Below are 22,193 nucleotides of genomic sequence, written 5' to 3'. Positions count from 1 at the left end.
GTTTTTCGGATAATCCCGGGCAGCGGTAAAGAAGTGGAGTCAGATGAAAGATTAAATAAATAAATAAAGCGCTTTGGATAACATTCCCCTCCGATTGACCTGACCCTATGACCTGAGAGACACTCACAAAAAGGTCACGACCTGGCCACAGGAATGTTCATTTTGAATTGCACTTATAAATGTCCTTGTCTAGCAACAACTTCAGAGGACGAATGTTTTATAACCCAGAATTATGATATAATATTCATATTTACATGATATATACAGTCAGTGCAAAGATCGTATTGACTTCTGGATGTTCAAACTTGAAAAGTTTGTCAGATGTAATTTAAAGAATTTGATCATTTTAGTCAAAAACATGCTTATAAAAGTTCCTAAGTTCTTTGATCATACAATATATATATATATATATATATATATATATATATATATATATATATATATATATATATATATAGCCTATATATATAGCAGCCTGTAGCAAAATTAGATGGACAAATTAAAACAATAACTAAAAAAAGAAATGTATATTTATTTAATTGGTAATATTTTTTTACCCTCTGATATATTGCTATGTAGAATTTAAAAATATATAGATTTTTTTTACAAAATTAGCATTCATTTTGAGCAGTTAAAACATAAGACATTATAAAAAGTAAACTATATAATTTTTTTTGGGCTATGTTTTGTATGACCTTATCTAAGATTGCATGGCTTATTTCTTGTCAAAGTAAACGTGTGTAAGTGGGCATGATTCAAATGATAGTGCAGATTTGAAACGGCACCGTAACAGTTTTACTACCTTGTGTGCAGGAACTCTTTGTGCTTTCGGTTGACCGCGCCGTGCACGATGGCTCCGTGTCTCTATGTTGGAAATGTAGTGTATCTGGATTCTTTCCACATTACACTCAGAGAAATATAAGATAACTATTGTAGAACATTTCTGATGTCCGACAGATTAGCCCCATTGTCATTCTCAAAGAATCTCAGTTGTTTATGAGGAAACGTGTGCGGAATTTGCATATGTACCCTACTACAATTTTTTTAATTTGAATACATTTTTATATTTAAATAAAAGTATGTCTATGTAACTTTATTGTAAGGAGTCTAAAAAATTATGTTTTGCTAATTGGATCAAGTTTTTATCCTAATCAATGCTTTAGAATTACAGTGGCCAACATTTGAAGTGGATTAAACAAGTTCATCAAAGTTGTCCTAAGACAAGAGATTCATGTATAACTTTGATGAAAGGTTTTGATCCACTTCAAATGTTGTCTACTGTAGTTTTTAGTTTAAAAAAAAAATTATATTATGCATTTAATATACAATTTACAGATTAATATCTAAATTTGAATGAATTTGTTTATTTGATTAAACTGAGGATGCACTCAGTACGTGTAATAGGAATGTAATATCAATAATAAATGTTAATTTAAAAAATGCTACTGATATTTTCTAGAAAAAAAACTATTCAAGATTTTTTACTGCAAGCTGTTGGATTTTGAATTTCAAAATATGTACATTTTACATTGTGAGATTGTATTTTACATTAGATTACAAACCATGCATTATAGTGAATGCACATTCTAAACGTGCATTGTGGTAATATCTCTCGTCGGCAGTGGCGAGTTCACTGCGTTAATGTATGTATAAGCATATATCAGTTCTGCGGTAGCGCGAGTTCATCAGAACCAGCAGCAGGTCGCCGTTACTGATCTGCACGGGAACAAAGTCAACTCAGCTAGACGCTGCACTGCAACGCTCCTTATCTGTTTATGTGATGGACTTTTTCAAACGCAAACATTTTCTTTAGATGCGCTGGGAACACACAGACCCCGATAGGGATCGGACGCAGTCTAATTGCTTCAGATAGCAGCGTGTTATTAGCATTAAAACCGAACACAGGAGCAAAAAAAGCCTTCCTGACTTCAGCATCTCTGATGAACAGAGACCCCCGTCTCCCGTTTCCAACGGTATTAAACCTGGAAACAATTCAAATGCACTAAGATGCAATTTTTAGGTGAATTCATACCCCCGATTTGACCGCCTAATAGTTTTCTTGTGTATAAAAACATTTATTGTGTGTGTCGCACAAGTTTGTGCGTGTGGAAAGTACTTTTTAACCCTGCTTTTGACCCTTCTCTGACATGCTTTGCATGGGTGTGTGTGTGTGTGTGTGGAGTGCTGGTTTCAGATGTGCGTTCTTGCCAAGGCGTCTGAGTTGCTCAGACTCCCAGGACAATACCCAAAACACCCCCCCTCCACCCCTCCGCGAGCTGGCTCGGGGGCATTCCTCCACCGGTTCACTGGCAAGGCTCAAGTGGGTTCCGTTTTTTCAAGCGCTCTAATTGCTGAAAGACATAATTGTCGAGGACTTTGAAGTAAAAGTCAATTTGCCATAAGTCCACCACTAAGTGTTCAACTGGACTATTTTTTTTTTCTTCTTCCCCTCAGCGCTGTTCTGTTTGCTTGCCAGCGAACTTGTTCTGATGTATCGATAACGGCAACTTTAAGACCTGTTTATTTAACAAGGCCAAAATATCAAGCTCGTTTTTGTTGTCGTTAGCCGAAACGGCGCTACGCGCTTGCGATCGCGCTTAATAGAATAATGGCATCCGGCAAGGACGGCCGTTTGTTTTGCGAGTTTTCTGCACGCCGATGAGTTCAAGGCAGGTGACCCGGCGTCGTGCAGCCACTGTCTCGTGTTTTTCAATGACTAATATGGGTGATGACAGGGTTAGGGAAGTGTAACAGGTACTGACACAATACCTCCATGCTCTGCCTCTCAATACATCTCGAATTAGTCACCCCTCACACGTTAAACCTGTACACCTATGTGTGTGGTGTGTGTGTACGTGCTCGCTTCCGTGCGTTGTGTGCGCGACAGGCTTCATCCGTCAGTGTTTATTGTTTACTGTACTCCTGGTGGCGCCAGGGCTAGAGAAAACAGAAGCCTTAAAAACACTTTGTTTTGGGGAACGGCGAAATTCTGCGGTTTTCTAATCGCTAAAGGCGATCAGGGCCCCTGATCTGTGTATCGGTGTGGGGAGGGGAGGGGAGCGTTGCTCAACTGAAGTTCCATGTATGGCAGTGAGAACATGTGGGCGCACCAGTCTGTCTGTCTCCAGCGCTCTCCTGAAAGAAAGAACGAAAGAAAGACTTTCAGTGAAAGACAGCGAGTCACAGCGGCGGACAAAAGACCGTACGCCACAATAAAGCGAGAGGTGGCTGTTGTTTGATTTCCCAGCAGTCCTATATTCCAAAATAGCACTCCAGTGTTGGAGGGGGATGCGTGTTAACTAATATTCATCTGTCGAATGATTTTGTTGATGACCGTCATTGGATCCAAACGTAAAATATTTAAAGCAAGAATTAAAATCTACAATGAAATGTTTTTTTTTAATATAGGATTCACATTCAGAAATGTCTAGTAAATTTCACAAATAATTGTGAGAAATGTCAAGCAACATTTTTAATTAATCATGAAATTAGAAGTAGACAAACTGAAATAGAATTTCTTAATGTACTCCAATATTTTTTTCGAATAATGTTTACAGGGTGAGGGTAATATAAAAATATTCAGTGCATCCCAACTAAATTTTATTTATTGCACTGCACAAATAATACACACACACACACACACACACACACACACACACACACACACACACACACACACACAGGCTATATATATATATATATATATATATATATATATATATTTTTTTTTTTTTATGTGCCCTGCTTTAATTGTGCATAGCAATAAATCAAATTTACTTGGGACGCACCAATACAATTCTGCACAATACCGATATGCTGATAATTATTTTCAAGTTATAGCTGATAACCTATAAATGACTTATAATACAGTTCTATGCTATTTTGTCTAAAAAAAGAAAAAGAAAAGATTAAAATCAGTCATTTCAAATTAATTTTGAGATTTAACAGTGGTATTGAATTAAATTACTAGTGGTTTAAAAGGGTAGTTCACCCAATTTTTTTTATATTTCTCACCCTCTTGTCGTTCAAAGTCACCGGTTTGGAACAACATGAGGGTGAATAAATGATGACCGAGTTTTAATTTTTGAGTGAACTACCCCTTTAAGTAATTTTAAGTGAGCGTTAGATGACGACAATGTGACAACAAATCACTGAATTAGTGATTTAAAGTATTGATATAATAAAGCAGATAGTTTGAAAGAACTCATTTGCATAAATTAAATTAAACATCTAAATGGGTGCTAGTGCTGTGCGGTCTTTAGGAACTTTATTGCCAAATAAAGTGTTTGAAAAACAAAGTATTCAATACCCTATTTTTTTGTCCATGCAGGCGCAAAATATCATTACTGTGTATTTACCATTGATTGAAAGAGTTATTGTGTCAAAGAAGACTTGGTATGGAGACGGCAGTCAGAGAAAAGAAATGTACAAATCAGCCACTTCACTTTAATCAAGCTGCTTGATGGACTCCTGTCCAAAGTGTGTAAATTAATTCCAAATGAACCTTTTTTTTTTCTCCCCAAACTCAAAGCACACAATGTACACTATTGGCATGAAAGCCCAATAAAACGTTCTTTTCTTATAGGAAAAGCAATAATTGATTTGACATTTCCTGCCACTTCAAAGACTCTGAGCCCTGTAGGCATGGTACTAAATTACTGGAGAAAGAAGATTTGCTATTAGCCGAGTGTTAAGTGTTCACCACTGTCTTACTCTTTTCGCTTCACCATTCTACCTCCACACGCTTGTGTGTCCATGAAAAGAAAGAGAATGTGGGTTTCGTATTGAAGATAGTTACATTTTGCTGCCACAAAGAAACCTGTGTGTTTATCAGTAAACTTTCGGTTTTTCCGTGTCTTTCTGCACACCTGTTTTGTGTGTGTGTGTGTGTGTGTTTTCTGGATGGAAAAACTGTTCTCTGTTTTTAGGCAAACTAGCATCAAGGAAGCATTTTGATGTGTAAATACATTTTCTCTGACTTTATCATTGTGTGTATGTGTGCATTTGCTGTTTTATGACTTTAAAGTTAGTTTTCACTTTGAATTTAAACTTTTATTTGTAGTTACAACAGATTAGCTAGACGGAATGACAGTCACACTATAAGGATTTTTTGTATATTTTGTGGCTAGATTTACACAAAAAAGTTTGTTTTTTTGCAGTCGCCAAACAATTACTTAAATTAAAATAGTAAATAATAATTAAATAGTTAATAGTTAATAATAATTCAATTGATTTGAAGTCACGTGTGCGTTTCATCAGATATATCCGCTATTTTAGAACAGATTCCACTCAATCAGAAATGTGTTCAGAATTATTATGTCTATTATTTTTACTTTTTTGAGTCTTTTTTTTAAAGCTCAAGTGTTATATCATTATTATTTTTTTGCGAAAGCCTGACTTATTAATATATTAATTTATCATGAATAATCATATATTTAAGTTTGTGTATACCAGTTAAAAATAAATAAGTAAATAAGTTTAAAATTCACAGAATTATACAAAAATATATCATGTAAATTATACTATAGAAATAAATGATGATATAAAATGTACATATTAAAAAATATTGTTCTCTATAATTCTGTGAATGTATATATATATATATATATATATATACATATACCTATACATACATACATACAGGTGAATACTTAAAAGGTGAAACTAATATATTATATAGACTCATTACATGCAAAGTGAGATATTTCAAGCCTTTATTTGTTATAATTTTTATGATTATGGCTTACAGTTTATGAAAACCTTTTCACAATATTCTAATTTTTAATTTGGGGTTTTCATAAGCTGTAAGCCATAATCATCAAAATCATAACAAATAAAGGCTTGAAATATCTCACTTTGCATGTAATGAGTCTATAATATATTAGTTTCACCTTTTAAGTTGAATTACTGAAATAAATGAACTTTTGCACCATATTCAAATTTTTCGAGTTTCACCTGTATATAGCCATAACTATCACCTACATATTATATATTTTAGCTAGTGTATATAAATTATATAATAATAAATATGTAAAAATAAATATATAATATGTAGTAGGTGATATCTATGGCTGCCCAAATATACAATTGTTCATATTGTGACTGTTTATACTGCCCTCTCCTGCAGCAGATTCATGTACACTTTGATGCATGCTATTATTGAAGTTCCCTTTATATTTTCCTCAAGTCTATGTCAGACCTACTCTCGCATGTTAACCCAAGCAAAGCTGGATCTCCACACACTCTCAGATAAACGGTGTGTGTTGTGATTAGGGTACCAGGCAGGGCCCTGCAGTGAGCGCGGGAGCCACAGAACGAGAGAGAAGCTGCCCTTATCTCAGGCAATTAATCAGAGAGACTCATATTGCGGGACAATTATTCAAAGCTTATTCTTGAATAACTTACAGCCGGAAGCGTGCGAGAAGTTTCCCCTGCTGGACGTGAAGGTCGTGGGAGCAAGGAGACGCTGCAGGACAGAAGGCCGGCGGTACATTTGTGTGTGTTTAAGATAGATACTGCAGACAAGGTCAAAGTCATGGCAAAACTCTACTTCTGTTTCCATTTATTTCACACCAGGCAGGGGTTTGTCCTTTATTAAATCGCTCGTCTTACGCACCACACACGTTAATTAGGGATGCATCAATACAGAAAGTTACGCGGATCACAAATATGATGGCTGATATTATTTTATTTATTTAAAGAACCTTCACACTATACTCCAATCTGTAACGCTACAAATAAAATCAGGCATCAAAACAATATATTGTACAGTAGAAATAATTGATAACTGCCTAATATTGGTTGAAACCTGGCATACAAGAGTATATTTTTTTTATAATATGACAATACCAGTCTAAAATAAGCTGTTTTAGGAATCGTTGTGTGGTGTAGATGATTCCTCTATCAAACACTTCTACAGGTTGAATGTATTGCCCATGCACACAGGACGCTCTCAGATGTTAGTAATCGTCCCGCACAGAGGCTGTGTGGAATTGGAACATTAAACGCATCTTATCTCGTCTCGTTTAGCCCGCTTCTCGCGCTCCGCATTGATTGGAGCCCCCAATAAATGAGTTGCCTTTAATTGCAGTAGGCCTTAATCCAACTTTTCCTTTTTAAAGTACCACAGAGGGAGGGGTGGGCGAGATTTTAATGAAAGCGATATGAGTCGTTCCCCCCCATTACCATACCTAACTATTTGTGTGTATCAGTATGAGAAAGCTGGTTAGTTGCATCAGGCATTGGACTCTGTAAATTGACAGCTCTCTCTCTCTCTCTTCTCATTCACTCTCTTTCTTATCTATCCATTTTAATTACTTCACAATGTGTGTGTAAGCTTGTTTTCATTCCCATGTACCATTTTTGGCGCAGTGGCTTTCTCCCGTTATCACTCCCTGTCTTTAGTCTTATTCGCATTTGTAAGTGACACAATCAATTAAGCGCCGTGTGTTTATGTGTGCAAGTGTACAAATCCGTGCTTTTCTTCGGCGGTGCCAAATGAAATGGGAAGGGGGGGGGGGGGTTGATTTTTGATATCAGATGAAAGAGAAACTGGTTGCAAGTGAAAACGGAGCCGTTTCTCTGCTGGACGAACGAGTAGAGGCCCGACGACTGAAAATTATCACACACATTTTCAGATATCTCTCATTTCAATCCCTCCCATAAGCACTGGTTTCAAACACACGCTGATTTTCATATGTAATGGTGTAATGATGTAATTTGCTTATTTGAAGCATTACAGGCACAAATGCACGTGTACTGAGAACTATTAGATATATTAGATAAACTATTATGTAACTTATTATTGGCAAACAATGACAAGTAGGTAGTTTTAAACGCGTCCAATTACTGTATCACCCAACCAAATTAGTTAAATTTGTCTGAGTTTCAAAAAGTCAATCAATTTTTAAAAAAATTACGCGCCGTAACGTTGTGACGCCAGTAAATGACAATAGGAACTTTATACAGAATGGCAAAAAGACACATGTATATAATTGTTTAACTTTCTCAATTTTCACTCAAATTATTTTTTTAGCAACATTCGTCAAGCTAAACCTTGTTAGTTATTGACAATTTATTGAAAAAAAGAGGCAAACCACTTTGGTCCTCCTAAGTGAGTGATGAGCTGAAATCAAACTTAATTTTCAACACTGTCACTGTTTAGTTTTACATTTGAAATGAATGTAAAATAAAATGGCCCTTATATTATTTAGTTTGACCTCATGAGGTGGACAACCAACATTTTCTGAAGGTTAAGCACCTATTTTCACCTGCCATTTGGCCAAAGGAAAATTACTTCATTTTTAAGAGTTTCAGACCCTATTTTGTACCTTGTTCGTGGAAACGTCCAATTGTATGAGAGAAAAGAGAGAGTCCTTCTATTCCAAGAAGAAAAGAAATGGAGGATAGAGCCATAAAATGCAAATATCACCCATGCTGCTTTTCCTTTTTTTCCCATACAAATTAAATGTCAGCGTTGTGAAATACTGTCACTTTACTTCACGCTGAGGAGGTGATGACAAATCCATATTCTTCCTTTAAATAAAAATTCTTATTACGGCGCTGGCGCGGTAATCACGCCGGCACAAAGCCTTCCCGTGATTAACGATAGCAATTTATTGTGCAAAAGGGCCGAGAAGAGGGAGAGCGACCGACGCAGAAGAGACATCATCTTTATCATAATTCGTATCATAAATAACCGGCCACAGCCAATCAGAGAGCAGCCGCCGTGTCATTCCCAAATAACCTTTGATAACTATTACAATTCCACCGGCCGGAAGAAAGCCTAAAGTCACAATGTTATCTTATCCCCATTCTGCGCTTATAGAATACAACAATATTACCATATAGATTACACTATTTATAATAGAGGGTGTCAGAGGGCTCTGCCTACACTTCCTGTCATCCATTGTGGTGCAGAGAGTTGCAGTAGCCAGATTACCACTGGTTAACTGGTATCACACCACCCTAGTGTGTAGTGTGTGTGTTGTGTGTGTGTGTGTGTGTGTGTGTGTGTGTTGAGTGCTTGGAGACTAAAAAAAGTTTGATTTAACCAGAGATTGCTTCCGCACTTGGATGTGGGTCTGATTTTGTGTGTGTGTCTTGTTCGCTCTGTTGATCTGCTGTGTAATCAGGTGTGGATGATTTTGATCTTTTGCTCTGATATCCGCCCTCTATTCCAGCATGAAATGTTCCCCCTCAGTTAATATTGCTCATTTTCACCTTTCTGATTTGTCTTATTTTTTCCCACAATGTTCTTATTGAATAATTAAATAAGTTGTGTCATTTATGCTGTTGATTCAGCTTTCAGTCTAATTTACATCATATCTTGGTCCTGTTTCTCAGCTCTTGATTCTTGAATTTTGGATATTCTGGTTGCATTTGATTTATTTGAAACCTGTGATATTAATATTTTTATATATTTCTCTTTGGCAGATGAGGAAGAGGAGGAACCGGTTCCTGCAGATATGGGCACCTCTGCCGAGGCCATGCAGGTCTCATTGGGTGAGGAAGAGGATGGTGAGGAAGAGGAGAATGATGAGAACTGGCTTAGTCGACATGGCGGACAGAGTCCCAGACCTGAGGGTTTATTGCCTGCCGCCAAGAGACCCCGCCTAAGCACCAAACCTGGCGTTAGCCCTGAATGGAGTTACGAACCACGGGAACCCCTCAGTTCCCTCAACTCCCAACACATGCCCCATTCTCCCTCGCCTCCCCTCTCCCCCGAATTACCCAGACCTCCTGTGGCACCTCCTACACCTGGACACAAGCCCAAACTGCCCTCGCCCTCTCCTGCACGGCAGAAGAACAAATCGCCCAAAAGAGGGGGTTGCTCTGCACCCACTGGTATATTGGGCCGAGCGCTTGCGTTGACTCCACCCAAGATCAATCAGAAGGCTGGGAAGAGATCACCCGGCAGGCCCAAAAGCCCCCGCAGCCCACGGCCAAGTCCTGCCCATTTGGATGCAGCTGGGCGTGGTTGGGCCGGACCTCTCGGAGATGATAGTTCTCGCGATGGCCAGTTCAGAGGTCTTGATACAGGAGACGAGGATATTGAGAACTCTATTGCTGCTGTGATTGCTCGTGCTTGTGCGGGTGGAGATGGCACATCAGACCCATTTGCTTATGACTCGGACTCAGACAGTGAGGGGACAAACCCTCCAAAACCTGCACCCAAACCTGCACTTACACTTAGCTATGTCAAACCTCCACAAGTTCTCCCCGTAAAACATCCGCTTCCGCCAGTTCCCCTACATCTCAACCCACCCAACCGCTGGACGATGGATGACTCTATAGATGAGGTCATTCGAAAGGCCAATCAGGGTCAAAAGCCAATTCAGGCCCCGAGTCTTTCACCTCCAGAGCCCAGTTACCTGTCGTCCCCACCTGACTCGCCTCCTACACCGCCGCCACCTCTCAAACTACCCCTGGAACGAAAAGACCCAGTTACCGCTACTCTTCTGAAGAAAAAACTCAAGAAGGACATCAGGGCCAAGTTGAAGAAGAAAGACAAGGAGCGACTCAAGGAGAAGGGCAAGGAGAAAGGAAAGAACAAGGACAAAAATAAGGAGAAAAAGCGGGAAAAGGAGCGAGGGCAGGTGGAGGAGAACAAGATCGCCTGGCCGGAGCTATCGCTCGTAATTGGTGGTGAAGAGCGGAGAGACAGCCTTGGCGGGAAGAAAGAAAAGGACAAACACAAGGACAAGAAGAAAGATAAAGAGAAAAATAAGAAAGAGAAAGAGAAACGAGACAAGGGTAAGGAGCGAGGCAAGGAGGAGAAGAGGATATCTCAAGTAACCAAAGACGTCGCCGCTGCCGTTGCCGCCACCAGCCCGCTGTTCAGCCCCCAGTCCTGCTTACGAATCCCATCAATGTTGCCCCCTTTGCCACCAATACTCCCTGATAAATTGTTCCTGAACACCAAGGATACCAAGAGCAAAGACAAAGACAAGAAGAAGGACAAGAAAGAGAAGAAGAAGAAAAAAGAGAAAGAGAAAGATAGAGAGAAGGAGCGTGAAAAGGAACGGGAGAAGGAACGGGCAAGGGAGAAGGAGCGAGATAAAGAGGAGAAGAAGAAAGACAAAGAGAAGAAAGAAAAGACGAAGGAAAAGGAAAAAGACAAGCCAAAACTTGAGAAACAAAGTTTAATGGTAAGATTCCCTCTGGTCTCATCCTGTGTTGGGAAAGCTACTTTTGAACAGTCAAGCTGCCCTCTTACAGTCACACTACTTATAGTAAAAGCTACACTACAATCTTTTAATAATAGCTAGCTACATTACAACATGTTTTAATTATAAGAATAGAAAACGCCCGTGTTGATATAACGGAAAGTAAAAACCTACCCAAACTAATTGGTTCACTTAAAATTAATCTGACTTCTCAATGCTGAATATGACAGAGGGGAAATGTTATGAGAACAACATATGTTTGCTACATGAAAAATGTGACACAAAACGGCAAACTTTTAAAAAGCATACTATACTTCTTTTTGTTGGTAAAAAAGCTAATCATTCTACTGAAACCTATAAGTCAACATGAAACGATCTTGATGAAAAAAGTGAAAAAATATTCAGCGAGAACAAGGGGTACGTGTACACAACTTTGCGTCGTGTTCTCAGCTTTTCATACGCAACTGTGATGTAATTATCATTGAACACGTACTACATAAGGCCGCATGGACCATTCATAAACTTCCACATGAATTCAATATGACTATCAGGTACAGCATCAATAATGCAAGACACATGGGAATCATACAGATTTACTAGCTGGCCTCATTGTGTGTGTGTGTGTGTGTATCTTTCTGTCTCCTTGTGTGTGTACCTTTGAGATCAGAGGTAGATCGCCGAGCTACATTTACATTTCCGTCTTTTCCGGTCGATTTGTCCCTGGAATCCTGCTCCTTGCATGGAGCCCCTGTGCACACACACACACACACACACATATACATACACATACACAATAGACTATCAATCTGTGTGCAAATCAAACAAGGGATAAAACACCTCAAAGCCTCTGTTTACCCAATTCATATCCCATTTTAGAGTGTGTATATGTATGTGTGTCTGCAAAAGAGCTTGAACGAAAGAGTGTGTTAGTTCTTCTTTATCAAACTCATCCTCCAATCGCTTTTCACTGTCCAACGACAGTGATAATGTATGTACACCACATCAGAGCAGCTTGAATTTGAATTGGTTTGGACTGCTGCAGAATTCCATTTTTCCTGCTTTCTGTCTCTTTTTCTTGCGTTACCTGAATCCCTGACCCCCGCGCACTCTTTTTCTCTCCATCTTTTTCTCCGTCTCCTGCTGCCACTGGGAGATGGGATTGAGAAAGTGATTTCTGTCGTTCTCCACCTGCTTAAATCTTTCCATCACTTTAATTTTTTGCAAGGCTGCTTTGCTGCCATCCAGGAGAAAAGAAAAAGAGACAAGAGAGTGAGAGGAAAGAGGAAAAAGAGAGAGGGAAGAGAGCTGAGGGGATGGGGAGCCGGGGGGGTTATCAGTCGTTGGCCTGAGGTATGTGTGCAAGGGACTTAAATCCGTAGAGATTAGCAGAAAAATGCCGTCGGTAGCAGTAAGGGGCTTTACGCCACTGGTTGTATTAGTTCAGGTGAAAAGAGTATTGCGTTTACATAAAACCGGACAAATCCAGCCACAATGCCAATGCTGTGGGACCACAATGCAATCTGCTATCTCTGGACCTTAACCACAACATCCAGCGCTGTTTCCTGAGAACTGCTGCGGAACTACTGCCACCGAACACTGAATTACAGAAATTGAGAGAGAGAAGAGATGGGGGGAAAAAGAGGAGACAAATGATACAATAGAGAGAGATGGGGAAAAAAGCAAAAGAGATTATGCCATTTTTTTTCTTGCAGTCTTTACTTAGTCCTTAGTTGCTCACTTGAAAACAAGAAGTCAAACTGAAATGGCTTTTGCAGCCTACTTCAGATGTGTTTCTGATTGAGACTCCATATTCAGTTTAATGAAAAACACAGGTTAAAATAAGAAAGAAAACATAGGGTTGGACTTGATTTTATTTAGTGTAAATTATTGGATCATTAAAAAAGGTTTCTATATGACACGTGGTTAGAGAAAGCGATGCCAGCCAAAAAGTAAAGTTGTTTCAGAGACACAATATGTTATTGTTATATGAACAACCAGTCAGCTGATTTCAGTCTCAAAAGCCTTAGGCCCTGTTTACACCTGGTATTAAGATGTGTTTTGGTCGATCGGATCACAAGTGGACAATACAGGTGTAAACGGAGTCTAAAATGTTTTGAGCTTGTCCACTTTCGAGCACTTCCAGAGGTAGTCGAAAAAGCATTCGACCGGATTGCAAGACGGGACCTAAACTTTGTTGGCTGGAGACCCAAGTTTGATTTGAAGACGAAAAACGTACCAAGCACAATGTTCTCTCACCGTTCCTGATTCCTAACACTCACAGCGTTCGCAAAAGCCGCTGCTCTCCGTATGTTTTTCGTTGTCTCTAGGCGCGTTCATGAGTAAATTGCGCAAGCTTATATTGTCCATTAGATCGAAATATCTGAAAAAAAAACATACATTTACCCGCCCATAGACCCTTCTCTCGAAGACATCAGAACAGAAGTGGTTAAAAATGGACAAAAGAGACGGGTTAAAATACAAGGTGTAAATGGGAATGTGTCTTCATGTGCTTGTGATCCAATCGACTAAAATGCATCTTAATACAAGGTGTAAACAGGGCCTTAGACTGTGTGTCTACACCACAGAGGTGTAAAGACTACTTGAAAACCATACTGAAGTAAAAGCACTGATAACTCAAAGCAAAAATGATTACAAGTTAAAAGGCACCAATTTCAATACCTAAAAGTATTAGATTATCTGATTTTATCAGTACTTAAGTATTTTTGTCATACTGAATATAGACTCAAAAAAGTACAAAGTAGCCAAAAAGATACTAACTAATTACATTTACATATACTTTACACCACTGCTACACCGGACACGGTTAAACATTCAAATCAAATAGAAGACATAATCAGTTATAATACCCGTTCTATTTCTGAACACTTTTTTTGCGCTACTTTTGACTAGAGATTATAAATGGATTTGTACCGTTCAATTTGACATATCCAGTGTAGACGGTGTCAAACTATGTTGGCATGGAAAAATATTATGCAATAACATTCGCCCCCCCAATGTAAACACGATATTAAGGTACACAGTAATAATAAATAGCCAACAAGTCACTAACTTCATCTAGTCTAGTTCGAAATGATCCAAGTACCAACAAGTCAAGAACTTCTCTAATCAATTAATCTAAAAAATAACCAGCTCAACTGTTTAAGGAACCAAATGTCCTGAATGTCATTCAGTTCCAGTATTCTTTAAAAAGTTAAGCCTATCCCAACCCTATCAGTAAGGAAGGGTATTCCGTGATGGCCGAGATATACGCCGTGCTTCTGCGTTTGCCCTGGGCCAGTTGCATAAAAGTAGCCATTATGTGTCTGAAGAACTAATATGACCAACTAGCAGTTAGCCAAAATTAACTTGCAAGACTAGTTTTAGCAGTTTTTGCAACTGGCTAGATAACAGAGATAACATGAATGCCAAACTGCATAAAATATCTTTGCAATGCAGTGATTGAGGTCATTGGTATGAACCGTAAAGGTATGTGGTGAACACTGGCCTCTTGGTTTAGACAGTTTACTTTAAATATTGTCAAAATCTATTTTGATTTGGGTTCCTCTCTGTAACCTGAGCAGTCTCTCTTAACTCCACCCCTATTGAACACTGACTCTTACTGACTCTTTGCTAAACGACACAAAAAGGACCTTTTGTATCAGATTTAATTGTATTGCGCTTTATGGTATTACACTCTTGTAAAATTTCAAGAGTTCCTTTTTCACTTTTTCGTTATCGCTTCCTTAGCTCATAGCGCTTTTTTAAAGAGCTACGCCGGTCTCCGGGTCACGCTAACTACAGCACTTTACATCCATTTAGAAGCTGATTAATCAATTTGCGCGATCCCGCAGCCATTTATGTTGGGGACGCGTGCGGTGCGTGTTTGAATGAGCGGGCCTAATCGTGATAGGAGTAGGTTAAGTAGGACGGGGCACTTTTAGGGAGAAAGACATTGCTGCCACCTCCTCAACCACTTAAAGACTAATTAACATAAGCAGATAGTACTATCTCGTCCTGCTATTGTGGGTCACCCTGAGTGTGCACACACACGTTCGCTCTTAGACGCGCGCACACACACACATACATGCGCCTTATCGTCAAGACACACGGCCTTGGCTCCTTCCTTAGGGAGGTTGAGAGGTCTGTACTTGCTTCTGTTTTGGATGGCAGTTCCCCCTTTGCCCCACTGTGGTTAGAAAACACAGGTACCATTTTACACACAGGTGCAAGTTATTTGCATTTTAAAACTATACAACTATAATGACCGTTCACAATCTAAAATCATTGGTAATGCTGTAACCGTTCTGACAGATTCAGCAAGCAATTTGTAAGACTCATTTTAACTGTTAACTAAGATTCAAACATTATTTTACGAATTTGTTAACGGTACTTAATGTCGGTTTTTACATGCGTATTACTAGACAAAATTAAAAAAAATTCTCTGCCTTTTCGGATAACATCACAAATCCCTTACTTCTCACTGCCCTGTAAACCATCCCATCTCCCTTCATTCTGGCTGAGGTCAGTTCCTAATGGATAAAATCAGTCCTCCCCTTTATTTACTGAGTTGGTTGGTTCACCATTTGATTCTATTGTAAAATCTGGGTCTTGAAGCAAAACCAATTTCTACAAGTCTGTTTATTGTCTTTGTTTTATTTAGTGCTACCCACTCTTTCTATTTCATCACATTCAATTCAGACTGCGAAGTCACAACTCGGGTAAAATATCATTTCTTTTGCCGAGGAATTGTAGATTATGCGGCTCCGTTGTTGAATAGCAGAGCGGGAAAAACCGGTACAAGGTGAAACAAGTTTGTTTTTTGTCCGATTCTCTCAGAGGGAGTTTTCCATAGATTAACACGGGAGTCGAAAGTTCATTGTGCCAAGTCCAGCGTTAACTCAAGAGCTCCTCTAATCAACTGAAGTACAAACTGCTGATCAATCTTTTATGGCAGTTTAGAGTTGCAGCCCTTGTATATCCCCCAGTATAGTGTAACCCGTATATAGGAGCAATCGGGGTTGGCGGTTCTTTCCCAAGCACGTATTGCTAGAAGAGACTTGCGATAGTCATGGTCATAAAGCTTCATAAAAGCCATCCATTTGGGACGATCGGATCTGAAAGCGAATCTGAGAAACGAGAATTGCTCGCGCAGGCATACCTCCAGAGCTTTTTTTTTTTGTTTTGTTTTTTTGGCGTCACTCGCCAGGTGTGTTCATGCATATATGCTAATGCAGCGGCTAACACAGCCTCTCACGCTCCTATTCTCTCCAAATGATGCAACCTGCCAGCCATCCTCTCAATTCTGCTGATACTTACGTTCCCCTCTTTCCATAGAAGAAAGGAGGTGAAAAACCGAGAGAAAGAGAGAGGATGGGGTGGTAGACAGACAGAGAGAGCGAGACACAGGGAGGAGTCTCCAAATCCACAAAGGTTTTGTAATGAATGCGCGGAGCAACAATAAAAACAAAAACATTAAAGAGAGAAAAGACGTGTTTCTGTGTTAAACAATTAGTGCAGCGGCATTATGGGGGATCTGGGCGGACAAAAGCGCTACAGCGGCAGGGGTTCTCCCCAACACAAACACACAAAGAGCACCTCACTCCCGTTAAGCCTCGGGAAAAACCCCCGAGACACACTCTACACCGGTCTCCTCAGCCAGCGCCGCGTTATCCGTCCCTGTGCTATCATCTCCTCCATCTCTCACGCGCTCTGTTCTGTGCATCATCCCATTCTGCTGTTTTTATCTCTGTACTGGGGTCTGTTTGTACCCCTCTCCAATACCCCTCCATGGCCCCGGACAGGACACACTCCTGCCAGCATCAGAGGTGTGTGTACATAAAGGGCTTTTCAGGAGGACTGACCCTGGTGCTAGCTAAACTGGATTAGCAGGACACTATGTTGTCCATGTTGCCGTGTTAAGTGCGAGCGTCTGAGGTGAGGCCATGTGGTCTTGTCCCTATTAGTAGCTTATTTCTTAGTTTAATAGCCGACTTTAGGTTTTCACGATTATGTCAAAACTGTAAGTTTTGGGAAAGATAACCTCTACCCCTAGATAACCCCCACCACCCCAAACCACTGGTTGATAACCTTAGTACCGTTCTGTCGTCTTGCAGCTGTGAATAAAACATGCGTTCCAACAGTTTAACATGTCTGGTGATTGTTATTTTAGACAAAAGTGATATTAGCTACTTTTGACATTAATATCCGCCAATTTTTGTCTGTCGTCACCTGAGACACCACGTTTTGTGCATGTAGAAGTAATACTGAAGTAGCTGTTTGGTTCTATACACACTGTGGATTCAGTAAAAATGTGGTTGTCGGTACTAGAATTTTTTCCGTTCACACCAAGAACGATAACTATAAAGAGAACTATATTAGCATCCACACCAACGGACAATATCGTTCTGTTTATTCTAAGCACGTGCTTGTCTGTCGCTTTAAATGCTCGAGCTCGTTACAGCAGGATGGATTCTGATTGGCTGTCAATGTTTTTATCATTAATTAGGGATTTTTTTCATCAGTGATTTCATACTCTGGTATGAAGTTGGAATCACTGTGGTATGAACTCTGCTATTTTTTAATATTGAGAACTATATCTTTATGGTTATCTTTATAGTTATTGTCCTTGGTGTAAACAGGCCTTATAAGGCCATTGTTTTGAATTTTATATTATAAAATATTAGCTATTCTTTTCAAACTCAGTATTAAATAAAAATAGTTTAATATTTTAGAACTTTTATGCTATACATTTTGTTTTGTCACCTCATTTCACCAAGAAGCATGTAAAAATCACAGTTTTAATGCGATTGTTTCAAAATACAGGAAAAATGGAATTATTACATAAAACTGCATATCGGTTATCGTGAGATTATCGGTAATTAGTATAACATTTGTGAATTCCTATTGGATAGACAAAAGCATTAAAGAAAGATAAAAGAGGGCAGGGAAATATATATATTTATTTTATTATTTTTTTTCCAAATAAATTGCATTTTAGAAAATTAAATTTTCGAAATTTTATACATTTATTTTATTAGATAACGTTTTTGATGATAAAAATACAGAGACTTCAAAAATAGAATTATTAAAAAAGGTAATTGCAATATATTTCAAATGATTTTTTTTGTCTCTGTCCAGGCTGATATTTCTCCCGCTGTCCCACCGTCTCCTGTCATTCCCCGACTGACCCTCAGAGTGGGTGCTGGACAAGACAAGATGTAAGTACCACACACACACACACACACACACACACACACACATGAAGAGTTAAGACTATCAGGCAGCTCTCTGTGTGGCCAGAGTCTCTGAGTCTGTGTACAGGTGTGAGTTTCAGGCTTTGGGTCTTGTGACCAGTCCCAGACGGCCCATGAGGTCTTTGAGGGGGGCAAACACACACACACACACACCCCACATCATGGCCCCCTCCTGCACACTCCTATCAATAGCGCTAGTGTTCACACCACTTAACCCCCTCACACACACACACACAGCGCCATACTACAGGTAAGGCGATTACTGATTCCTGAACGTCTACACATGACTGATGTCGCTTTAATGGCCAGTGTGATTTCGACTCTGAAAGTAAAGTGTCTACACTGTGTTTTGACTGTGCTTTTGAATTTCGTCCTCACTTCTTCAGTTCCACCTGCATGCAGGACAGGAAGCATTAGTGTTTACGTCTGAGCGTGTGTCTGTTTGTAAAGCATGGCCTTTATTCTCAGTGCGCCGCGCGTCTGATGTCGCCTGTGTTCGTGCACCTGTAGTCTGCTGTGTGGAAAAACACAATCAGCAGTCCTTTCAAGAGGAAAATGTGTTTTTATGTCTGTCCTTGTGTTTTATTTCATTTACATATAAGCACAAAGCTGTAGGTGTTGTTTATGTTGAACTTTTATTTTAGGTTGAAAGACTTGTGGGATGCTCTGTATATTAGTGATGAAAGTAAGAGATAAAAGAATACTGATTTGTATCAGCAATAAATAACAAAAAATAATGTCAATTTTTCCGAGATCTCAACTGAAGCTCCTGTGATGCACGTGAAAACATGGACACGGGGCAACTTTGACCTCTGAAAGGTTTCGAGGTCACATCCTGGACAGGGCATACCCCACACCATCTTTGCCCCCGAGAGGGAGCTGTGTGCATCGTTGTGGTGTGTGTGTGTGTGTCAGTCAGATGAAGCATAAATAATGAGTGCCTGTGTGTGTAATCGGAGCTGACCGTTTGACACGCCCTTCTCAGGGTCAATACCACAGCAAGCGCCGCTGTCCACTCTCTCCGAGCCTGTCAATCAACCGGTTACTCGGCAACAGCAGGGTTTAATCAGTATGTCTGGTAGCGTTTAAGATTGACTGCATTAAGTTCTTCTCTATTGCCATAATTATGAAGGATCTTGGAATATATATATATATATATATATATATATATATATATATATATATATATATATATATACAGTATTATAGGACTGTTTTTTAATGCAAGCATACAAAAGCATTCAAACAGGCATAAGTATAGCATCCCAATAAAATGGTGCTATGTTGATTTTTAGTGTGAACATATTTTTTTTATTAATTTGATTATATACATACATATTTTGTGTTTAAATGTGTACTTTTATTTTAATTGGTTGGGTTAGGTTTTTCATTAATTCATTTATTTGTACTGTTTTATTTATTTAATTGACTCATTCATTCATAATCAAAACAATATTTTTTTAAATAGAAAAGCTGATTTATAATATTGGTCATTATATTGTTTTTTTGGCCATCACGGAAGAATGCCTCATCATGGCAGCATTTTTTATCAATATTATGTATACGAATAATAATTTTTAATCAATATTTACAGTTTAATATTCGCCAGTGTTTGTATAAATGCATGAATGTGAGGAAAACATCAGCTGCATATAAGGGCATAGGCAAATAAACCCTTTCTCCCTCTCTCTTTCTTCACCAGTGTGATCAGTAAAGTGGTCCCAGAGTCGGAACCCATCCCTCCTCCACCACGGACCCCAGTGGCCAGGTCGGGTCCAGGAGCTCGGATGCGTTCCCCTCCGGCTCCTCCTCCACCTGCCCCGGCACCTGTAGCACCTCCACCCCGCCCTCCTCCTGTCCTCCCCCCTGCGCCCCCAGCCGCCCCCATTCAGACGCCACCCAGCCAGGCCAAGGCACGGGGGTGCAGCGTCGTCACAGAGACCGTCAGTGCATACGTGGTAAGTCTCAAATATACACACGAGAACACTATTGGAAATTAATGACTGGATTGTATTCATTTTAATATGCGACCCTGGACCACAAAACCAGTCACAAGGCGCACGGGTGTATTTGTTTACAACAAAACATTGTATGGGTCAAAATTATTTTCTGCCAAAAATCATTAGGATATTAAGTAAAGATCATGTTCCATGAAGATATTTTGTAAATGTCCTACCTTAAATATATAAAAAATATATTTTTGTGAGTGAATGCTACACAGTCGCGAATATAAATGGACAACTTTAAAGGCGATTTTCTCAATATTTAAATTTTTTGCACCCTCAGATTCCAGATTTACAAATAGTCGTATCTCGGCCAAATATCGTCCTATCCTAACAAACCAAACATCAATGGAAATGATTTATAAATCTCAATTTTAGAAAATGTACCCATAAAACTGGTTTTGTGGTCCAGGGTCACATATGATTCATATTTATATAATTTTTATTCATAGAAAATATTATATTCATATTTGTTTATATTTATGTTTATATCTTAACAAATAACACAATAAATAATTTTAGTTTTAGTTTTTTTTTACAGTTGTCATGCAATTACATGATACGGCAATATCCAGTTCTACAGATGTGTATCAGGTTTTGTGTGGCTCCTCCAATCAGAATTTAAAGATGAAACTTTACATTTTATAATCAAGCTAAGGTACAAGAGGTTATTCGTTTTATATAAATATCACGTGTGACTTCCTTTATCAATTTGACCTTTGCTTTGAGCAAGAAACACATTTTAAATAGCATGCACTGAATTACAAATTGATGTTGTTGATTAATTTGAGGAGTTATTTGATTTAATTAGATTAATTCAAACATACATTTCATAATTGAGAACAAAATGCTTATAAATGCATTGAAAACATAATTCATATCTAACACATATTGCTTATGCTTAATTATATATTACATTTTCTAGCTAAAAGAACGGTTTATTCTGACCTTCAACTAGAAATGATAGAGGATGTGTGTGTTTTACTTTCCTTTTTGACCAATGCCAGATGTAACGCTTCCAAATTCATTTGATTTAATATATTGATTCTTGTGTTTGTTCATCACAGATTCGAGACGAATGGGGTAATCAGATCTGGATTTGTCCAGGATGTAATAAACCTGATGACGGCAGTCCCATGATCGGATGTGACGAGTGTGACGACTGGTATCACTGGTAAAAAGCTCTTTCCAGCTTCTCTTACAACATTACACACTCCGCCAAACACTTATTTATTTATTTTTCTTTCTGTAATGTGACATGATTTCCAAGGAAATTCTGTGTTCTGCAGAAAGAACTGTAGATGGGAATTTTTGTCTATAAGGAAGTTGTCTCAGTTTTGATTTCATCCTGACTTCAGGAGAAGTCACACAATCGTCTTCATTCATCTTGTGTGGTGCAAGATTTTTTTTCTTTTTACATAAAAGCTCAAAATGCAGTATGTTTTGATGAAATAAAGTTACAGAGTAGTTTTATTTTACACTAATTCTCTTTCATGCCATTTCAAGAGCCACACACACTTCAACACAAAGTAAATCAAAGGAAGTGCCAATCAAAAAAAAAATTTGAGCCTAGATTGCCTGGCATTACTGTAAAGCTTTTTGGGAATCATCTTTTTGATGCGTTTCGCTTACAGATCAAAAATACACACACACACACACACACACACACACACACACACACAGAGAGAACAAATTGTGTCTCTTTCATGATGAAAGCAGATATTTTGATGCTGAGAGTGATCAAGTAGTTTTATATGTAAAAGACGAGC

General features: G+C 38.8%; 1 protein-coding gene across 1 annotated transcript in view; it reads left to right on the top strand.

The window, feature by feature from the left end:
• The window catches only part of taf3 (TAF3 RNA polymerase II, TATA box binding protein (TBP)-associated facto), a 47,091-nt gene that overhangs the window by 24,166 nt on the left and 732 nt on the right, over nucleotides 1-22,193 (top strand). The window contains exons 3-6 of the mRNA XM_079622701.1: nucleotides 9,436-11,150; nucleotides 18,306-18,385; nucleotides 20,124-20,379; nucleotides 21,492-21,598. Coding sequence (XP_079478827.1) covers nucleotides 9,436-11,150; nucleotides 18,306-18,385; nucleotides 20,124-20,379; nucleotides 21,492-21,598 — 2,158 coding nt within the window. The remainder of the gene's footprint in view (nucleotides 1-9,435; nucleotides 11,151-18,305; nucleotides 18,386-20,123; nucleotides 20,380-21,491; nucleotides 21,599-22,193) is intronic.

The sequence above is a fragment of the Phoxinus phoxinus genome (genome assembly GCF_949152265.1).
Source record: "Phoxinus phoxinus genome assembly, chromosome: 9".
Lineage (NCBI taxonomy): Eukaryota > Metazoa > Chordata > Actinopteri > Cypriniformes > Leuciscidae > Phoxinus > Phoxinus phoxinus.
Note: the sequence above shows the minus strand (reverse complement) of the source record. Positions and strands in the feature narration are given on the sequence as shown.